This window comes from Dendrobium catenatum, unplaced genomic scaffold, assembly GCF_001605985.2.
Source record: "Dendrobium catenatum unplaced genomic scaffold, ASM160598v2 fragScaff_scaffold_692, whole genome shotgun sequence".
In the NCBI taxonomy this organism is placed as follows: Eukaryota; Viridiplantae; Streptophyta; class Magnoliopsida; order Asparagales; family Orchidaceae; genus Dendrobium; species Dendrobium catenatum.
This window is the reverse complement of record NW_021319154.1, coordinates 1,729,766-1,739,039: the sequence shown is the minus strand read 5'-3', so window position 1 is coordinate 1,739,039 and position 9,274 is coordinate 1,729,766. Positions and strand designations below refer to the sequence as shown.

The 9,274-nt window shown below is 32.6% G+C and overlaps 1 protein-coding gene across 1 annotated transcript; it reads right to left on the bottom strand.

Moving 5' to 3' along the window:
• Nucleotides 1–305: 305 nt before the first annotated feature.
• Nucleotides 306–1,724, bottom strand: LOC110104085 (UPF0496 protein 4). The gene has a single exon (XM_020833052.2). The coding sequence runs from the start codon at nt 1,705–1,707 to the stop codon at nt 622–624; it is 1,086 nt and encodes a 361-aa protein (XP_020688711.1). The 5' UTR covers nt 1,708–1,724; the 3' UTR covers nt 306–621.
• Between the last annotated feature and the right edge of the window lie 7,550 nt (nt 1,725–9,274).

The following is a 9,274-nucleotide window of genomic DNA, read 5'->3' as shown; positions in this document are numbered from 1 at the left end:
GAAATTAATATAATATATTTTATTTATATAAAACACTAATTTTATGATAAATCCATAATATTCAAACCATAATAAAACAATTTACACTAGGATTTTCTTGCACAACTTTTTTCCTTCTGAATATCTCTCTTTCAATTTGGTTTAAGAAAACAGAGCTCACTACAAAAGCTTCTGATCTTTCCAATAGAGATTCACAAGCCATGCAATAAGATTTTACCCTATAATTGGAAAAAAATAAGAGTCCAAAAAAAATAATATATATATATATATATATATAGAGAGAGAGAGAGAGAGAAGAGAAGCACTGCCAAACAAAGCCTTTATAGTTACATATTAAGTGCACTGGCTTTGCTGTAGAACCATAGCAGATAGTACTCCAGCAAGGGAGAACTGCAGATTAGCAAACCTTATCATCTCATTACATTAAGGCTTCGTTTAGGACGGCTTTCTTACTGCTTCTTAAAGCAACTTTTTAGTTCAAAAAATAAAATTTTTGAACTTAAGCTGCTTTAAAAACAGTAAAAAAAACCGTCCCAAAGTTATTGTTAAGCACAAATTTAACAAGCAACAAACTCCAGCAAACCATTTTCCACAATAAATAACTATTTTACATTAATTCAATCACCTTATCGCATTCTCTTCTTCACTACTCTCTCTTATTCGATTTGATGCTCTCAGATTGGCAAGTAAAGCATCCCGCCCAGTCAGCACAATCTGGAAGAATCCATCAATTTGTGTGCAGAGATGATCCAACCCCTCAGAAAGTTTCTCAGACCTTCCAGCCAAATCAGAAACAAGTTCCTCCACTTCTTCTAGTAGTTCTTCTCCAGCTGCTTCCTTTTCACTCTGCTCAGTTTCCATGCAAACACAGCCAGTTAACACATGCAACCTCTCCACACACAATTCTACAGCTTCTAGCTCTCTCAACATTATTACTTTTTCACTTGAAAGATGGGTCCGGAACTCTGATAGAACAATGGCTTGTAGCTCATTGAAGGCACTGGACCATAGGAACTTGTCTGGAACAAGCAATTCAATTAGAGGCTTCGAACAACCTGACAGTGCTGCTGTAATAACACTGCAAACAATCACAGTATGAACCTTCACTCCATAAAGGGCTCTCAACAGTAAGTTGCTTTTGTCTGAATTTCTCAGCTTTTCAGAGTAAGGGATTCCTGCAAGATTCTTTAAGATATCATGGCAGTTTTGGAGCTTGAGATTGTTAGAGCTAAATTGACCCTTCCAATCATGAAGAGATGCCACTACTAGTTTCATCTGCTGGGATGAATTGCTTGGGTGTTCCAATATTTGAATAACAAAGTGCAAGAAAAGTTGAGACTGATCCAATCGAGAAAGCAAGGAGCTTAAAGCAATGCAAATGTCGAGCAATTTTACACTGCCATCTAAGTACACATCAATCCATTTCTCATCCCAATCAGAGACAGGAAACTGTAGATCAGTAATTAAGCCTTTGATGTTTGTATGAATCTCAGATAAGGACTCGATAGCCTGCCGCATCCAAGAAAGGGTAAGAATTTCAGATAAATCATTTGGTTTAAGATTTGTCAAACTTGTGGCGAGCATTAGCTCAAAATTATTAAGCAAGGCTAGAAGCTTTGGTGAGAAGTGAGGCCCCCTGGAAAATATCATCTTGAAAGGATTTCCAAAATGTAAGAAAGTGTGATGCCCATCGTCCGTCCGACTCATTTTTCAACTGTTGCAATAGAAAGACCTTTTAAGTTTAAAAAAAATACTAAATCAAATTATGTTTGATTAGACAGGCATTAAATAAAAGTGTGGGGGTGTTAACTAGAAAAATTATTCTGGGTGGATTCCGGACGGTCCAGCGTCCGAAGACTAACTAGAACGCGCCATGTCATTTTTTTGCTCGTACTGCTGTGTACCGAGTGATGTGACACATTCTAATTGGTCTCCGTACCGTCCAGTATCCACACATAATAATTTCTCTGCTAACTAGCGTGAACTATCATTTTATATTGCTTTATTGGCATATCAAAATGTGTGTGAGATAGAGAGAAAATTGAATTACTATACATTTGGAAGGATAGAGTCATTCATCTTCGTACATCTTTCACCTCCATCAAAATTTTTTGAATGGTCACGATTTGAAGTAGCTTAAAGTCATCACTAATATAAAAGATAATTAAAATATATATTCGCTACTTTAAATCAGAATCATTCAAAAATTTTGATGGATCATGAAAGATGTTTGAGTAAGTGGCTTTAATCATTGGAACTAAATGAAAATATTAATTATTGTTCTCTTTGGCGTGTGTAGATGGAAGTACTAAATGAGTAGCATCTCATAAAAACAAACCAAAATTCATAATTAAATTAGCATAAAATTCAATTACAACCATGATAACAAACACATTTACATTAAAATGGTCCTCAGAAAACACTTGTATGAAGCTGAGTATAAAATTGCAGAAAAGCCAGGCAGAGGCTGTAGCTAGGTAAAACATTACTCAATTAAAAAAATGAAATTTAATCAATAATTATGTAAAATTATTTATACATCTATACTACTATTATAAAAGCCGCTTGAATTTCCTTCCACATTAAATCTTGGCCATCCGTTTTACTTCTTTTAAAATTATCTTGTCCCTTCATTATATATTTATATTATAAATAATTAATAAATATAAAATTATATAAAAATTATACATATTAATGTCTGTTACTATAAATTAATGTTGCTTAAATTTTCTTCCTCAAATAAATAAATATTTAACTTCCTGGAATCACAAACGTATCAAACCTCCTTACATTAAATGACTTGCAATTAATGTTAAAAAACATTAAATGACATGCAGATCAGACGATTGTATTATACTCCCTTCAATTTTATTCAAAAGAAATCTGTAATGTCCATTTAGGACTCTTCGTATGTCGTTTATCCAAAAATGAAAAAAAAAACTTGTATTTATTTTCACTGCCAGGCGCTGGTGGATCTGCCGAAAGCAGCTTCTCATATTCAGCCTAACGTTTCTTCTTCTTCACATCCGAGCATTTCTTTCTCTCCTCCGAGCGTTTCTTCTCTCCAAAATGTTTCCACTACGAAGCAGTTATACATGCTAGTGATACTCCGAGCGTTTCTTCACTTCCCCGGTAGGTAACTGTCGAAGCTACTCTCCCTGACCATCATATATATTTGCTTAACCTATCCTCACTTGTTTTCCTTTCGTGGTTTGCTTTTAATTTCTTGATCTTTACTCTTTCGACTTCAAAGGACCTCTACTCTTTCTCCTTCAAATATAAGGTAATAAATTTATATGTGCTTAATTGCTTTTGTATATTTTGATTGCTGCTTATATAATTATATTTTGAATTTATGTCACAAAGTAATCATTTTGCATAGATTTATAGAATTATTTTTTTTTCAAAAAAAATTTAATACGAAATATTATATTATGTGGCCCATCATGGTGCCATTCTTATCATGAAATTTAGATCTGATGGAGAGTACTTAGCAAGTGGGGTGAAGATAGATTTGTGAGAGTATGGAAGGTGGAGTGTCAAAGGACCAATGCAAATGATATTCGTGTTGATGACCTTTCTTGTATTTATTTTAGTATAACCAAAAATTCGAAACTTTTACCTCTCAATATTGATAAGAAAAGTTTGATCAATTCTAAGAGTATGCGAAGAATGTCAAATTCAGCTTGTGTTATCATTCATTTTTCAAATATCAGAGAAATTTTTATATGAATTTCGTTGTCATAATGGGCATGGTATAAAAACTTGATAAGTATAAACTTAAAAACATTCTCTCAACTTAATGCATTCTTAGCAATAAATATTTCTATAAAGTATTTTATATCTAATAACTTTCATTTTATATTTCTGAATGTGAATGATTATTTTTTTTGCAGGATTTTCTATCATCTTATGTTGATAAAACTATTCGTTTGTGGAAATTGGGGTGTGATGGATGTATCAGAGTCTTTTGTCACAATAACTATGATTTATGCATATGTGTATTGTTAGTTAATTGATTTCTTATCTTTTTTTTAATCACATATAATAGAGATAAAATTATTTGTTTTGATGACATTATGCAGTGACCTCAATTCAGTTTAATCTGATGGAAGAGAGATAGTTCATTAGCGGCTCTATTAGATGGGAAAGCTTGCATATGGGAAATCTCATTGCCTGGAGTTTTGGGTTGGACCGATGTTAGACAAATAATAACTTTAGTTTGTTAATTTCAAGGATGGCTACTACAAAAAAAAAAAAAAAAAAAAAAACTTCATTTTCTGGCGGCCATTTCGGCCGAAAAATGGCCAAAATCCGTCAGAAATTGCCGGCAAGGTAATTAGTTAATATTAATCTTGACCTGTTGTTGGAGATGTCTAAATAGTTTTTGAAGATAATGCTTTTTCTTTGCAATTATTTTTGATGTCATTTGTTGCTAATCATTGTTTATCTATAGGATGTACCTGATATCAAAGTATATCAAAAGTTTGATGTTCATTCATTGTCTACGCGCCTACTTTAAAAAGTAGGTTAATTATTAATAAATCAATTTAATTTAATTGATGCTAAAAATAATTATTTTTCAATTATATTGATCCATTATAATCACATGTTTTGGATTTGTGTCTACCTACTATAGATGCTTTACATTTTTGTAATTGTTCCTATAGCCGCTCCTTCCTATGTATAATTGTATGTTAAATTATGTTAAACAAACTCAATAAATTCATTATTTGAGTTTCACATAAACACAACTCTCCAAGACAGGAAACTGTAGATCAGTAATTAAGCCTTTGATGTTTGTATGAATCTCAGATAAGGACTCGATAGCCTGCCGCATCCAAGAAAGGGTAAGAATTTCAGATAAATCATTTGGTTTAAGATTTGTCAAACTTGTGGCGACCATTAGCTCAAAATTATTAAGCAAGGCTAGAAGCTTTGGTGAGAAGTGAGGCCCCCTGGAAAAGATCATCTTGAAAGGATTTCCAAAATGTAAGAAAGTGTGATGCCCATCGTCCGTCCGACTCATTTTTCAACTGTTGCAATAGAAAGACCTTTTAAGTTTAAAAAAAATACTAAATCAAATTATGTTTGATTACACAGGCATTAAATAAAAGTGTGGGGGTGTTAACTAGAAAAATTATTCTGGGCGGATGCCAAACGGTCCAGCGTTCGGAGACCAATTAGAACGCGTCATGTCATTTTTTTGCTCAGTACTGCTGTGTACCGAGTGATGTGACACATTCTAGTTGGTCTCCGGACCGTCTAGTGTCCACACAGAATAATTTCTCTCCTATCTGGCATTAACTATCCTTTTATATTGTTTTATTGGCATATCAAAATGTGTGTGAGATATAGAGAAAATTGAATTACTATAAATTTGGAAGGATAGAGTCATTTATCTTCGTACATCTTTCACCTCCATCAAAAATTTTTGAATGGCCACGATTTGAAGTAGCTTAAAGTCATCACTAATATAAAAAATAATTAAAATATGTATTCGCTACTTTAAATCAGAATCGTTCAAAAATTTTGATGGATCATGAAAGATGTTTGAGTAACTGGCTTTAATCATTGGAACTAAATGAAAATATTAATTATTGTTCTCTTTGGCGTGTGTAGAAGGAAGTACTAAATGAGTAGCATCTCATAAAAACAAACCAAAATTCATAATTAAATTAGCATAAAATTCAATTACAACCATGATAACAAACACATTTACATTAAAGTGGTCCTCAGAAAACACTTGTATGAAGCTGAGTATAAAATTGCAGAAAAGCCAGGCAGAGGCTATAGGTAGGAAAAACATTACTCAATTAAAAAAATGAAATTTGATCAATAATTAAGTTAAATTATTTATACATAGATTTAAGATTAGCTTAAACATTCAAATATTTAAAATAGAACTTTTTAAATTGATCCCTTATATTAATTAAAGCATTACATGGTATATAGATTAAATCAGATATATTAGACATATTTGATAAGATATGAAATCCCCATGATTTTAAAATTTAAATATAAAATGAATTTTCTTCAAATTAAAGGAATACAAAACTTAAAATAAACTTAGAAAGCCTACTTTAAAATGGATCTCTGTTTCTTTTAGGATTTAAAGGTGATAGAGATTCTCTCTTTTTTTGTCATACTATTTAAAATTAAATATAAAACTAATTTAAATATTTTAATAATTGGTAGAGAAAACTTTTTAGAAATCGATATTTTACATTAATTAGAAAAGTACAAAGATTGTATATAAAATTAATGTTGATATTATATAGATTTGAAAGATTTAATTCGCCCCCATTTTTTATGGCTTTATCCTTTAAAACAATAATATTTTCATCTACCATTAAGAGAAAAATTTGAGAGAATCCCATGTTAAAATGAAGCTCCCTTTTTATATTAGGCTTTAAAGAAGGTAGACATTTTCTCTTTTTATCCATTAATGGTAGACATTTGCAAGAGGATGTACCTTGGTGTATGCTTTTTGCTGATGATATTCTTCTTGTTGATAAGACTAATTATGATAGTGTTTTGATGTTGCAAACATAATTTAGTTGAATTTTTTTTTTTTTTAATAATTTGGTTGAACTATTTCTACTAACATATTTTTATATAGGGTTAAGTATTAACATTGCAAGTACACACTAGAATAGCAAATTACAATGTCAGGTACACTTAAAGTAAATATAAAAAAACTCAAAGGAAGCTCATAGCTAAGATAGCATAGCAAACTCACGAACAAAGCAACTAAGCACTTTGCAAGTCAAGAAAAAATAAGCTAGATGGAGATAAACAAAAGTGAAGACAAGAATTAATTTTTTTTTTTAAGTCTTATTTTTAAGTGTTTTAGGTATAAAGGATTCTAAAATAACTTGCGCACCAACACACACTAGAGATTTAATCAAAATAAAATTTAATAAAGAAATTCATTTAAGTTGATCATATAAGTCATATCGTATGATATGCCTTAATTCGAGATAAGATCAATATGCATTAATTAAGGATATTTAATTGAACTAATCATGCTATATGATATCAATCGTACTATACAATCATTCTTATTTTAAATATCTCTAATTAATTTTCTTAATCAATTAATTCAAATTTTAAACTTGTCGTATTATATAATGTACATCGTACTATATGATGGGCTTTCTTAACTAATATAATTAAGCAACTGAAATTAAAAGGTTGAGGGACACAAATAAAATTTTATTGACCATATTATAGAATAGTGATAGTACTATACAATCAAATAATAATATATATTAATTTTACGAATTAGGATTTTGAGCTTGGGGCACTTAATATAAATTGAATTTTTTAAAACCTTAAATGGGAGAAACAAAGAGAATTAGTAGGAGAACCCATCCCTAGCTTTAGACTAAAACCCTCCTACTAGGGTTTTTTCCCTAGTCATTCCCAACGCCGGCTACCTCTCCTCTAAGTCGTCTAGCTAGCCTCGCTCATAAGAAAGTTTTTTCTTTCTATTGGGCGAATGCAGTTCTTCTCGTTTCCTCTCTGTTTTTCGCTTGATCTTGCCGCCTTCGCCTGTGCATATGGTGGCTAATCAAGTGAAATAGTTTGATCCTGATTTTTTGGCTAGGAATCCTATTCCTAAGTCCTTTCTTGATGCTCTTTCGGAGGTTGCATCTTCTGTGGTTTTTCCAGAGCTTAAAGTTTCCACTTTTTGTGGTTTACCTTCGTTATGGATTTCGAAGAAGGAAAACTCATCCCTTGCTGGTTCGTTTGCATTTTCGTTAGTCGGTTTCTTTCCTAACCGTCGTCCGCCTCAGGAAGTCATTAGGAAATTTTTCTTTAACTTGAAATCCTCCGGTGAATTTTCGGTTACTTTACTCGATGATAAGAATGTGCTAACCAAATTAATCAATGACATGGATTATTGTCGTGTTTTTGCTCATCATTCATATTTTTTGAATAATTGTTTCATGAAATTAACGAAATGGTCGCCGGAATTTGATATTGTCGAAGAATCTCCAGTTATCCCTATCTGAGTTTCATTTCCTAATCTTCATCTGCATCTATTTGCTTCATGTATTTTGCATGGCCTTGGCTCTATTATTGGTCGGCCATTGCGTTGTGATTCTGCAACTTCAAATGGCTCACATCCTTCGGTTGCTCGTGTGCTTGTTGAACTCCGACGTTTAAAAAATATATCTAGATTATGTGTGGATTGGCCTGGAGAAAGTTGGCTATATCCATAAAGTTTTAATGGATGAATTTCCCTCTTTTGTGATCATTGCAAGTCTTTAGGTCATCTTAGGATGGAATGTGCTGCATCTGCATTTAACTAAGGATCCCTCTCCTTCTCTTAAGCATGTCCCTACTGTCGGTTTAGAATCTGCTCCTACCGATGTGCACTATGGTTGTTAACTCTTTGCATCCTCATTTTGATGTTGTTGTGACCGGTTCTAAACAGGTGGATATGAATGTGACTGATCAAATCGGTAATACTGTGATTAATATTGTCCCCAACGCTGAGACTTCCCCTCTTGATATTGTTCCTAGTGTTGAAAATGCTTATTTGGGAAATCGCCTTTCTCAGGATTTTATTCTTCTTAATGAGACTACTGGAGCTGTTTTAAATATTTTCACTGAGGCTATTGTTGTTAATCATAATCCTCTTAATGCTATTGTTTCTTCTAAAGAGCCTAAGAATTTGAACGATTTGGATGCTAGTTACAGTGGTGTTGGGGAAGAAACTAAGGTGCAGGGGTTTAACTTGAATCTCATTGGTGGTGCTACTGGTGATGTAAATATGGCGGAGGATGCTAATTGTTTGGTTGTGTTGGTTCATAATGCTGGTATGATGCCCAATGTGGGTTTAATCAACATGTGCAAACTCCTTTGGATGTGAGACATGGTGGTTTTATTGTGATAGGAAACACTTATATTCAAAAGTGTTCCTAGCCAAAATCAGTAAACGGCTGCAGTTTTATTGCTGTCCACAGCAGAAATCAGCCACAAAACAGTGAAAAAATAGCAAATCGGAGGGAAAACCGTGGAGAAAAGACTTGTATTTTACTAATAGATGCAACAGAATAGAAAAGATACAATTGATCCTCAATTCGAGAGGAGGATCGAACTCTCCCAAATCTCTAGACGCCGCTAGAGCCCAAAGGAAACCTAAATCTAAGAGATCTCAAATTTCAGCCAAATTCAAGATGATCAAACCCTAGGAAAATCTACTATTTAATGCATACAAATCAAAAGGAAATCCCTAAACAGTCCCTACATTCAAATTTCT

Bases quoted from the DNA above. Each gene is read 5' to 3' on its own strand.
- LOC110104085 (XM_020833052.2), bottom strand. From the start codon at position 1,707: ATGAGTCGGACGGACGATGGGCATCACACTTTCTTACATTTTGGAAAT.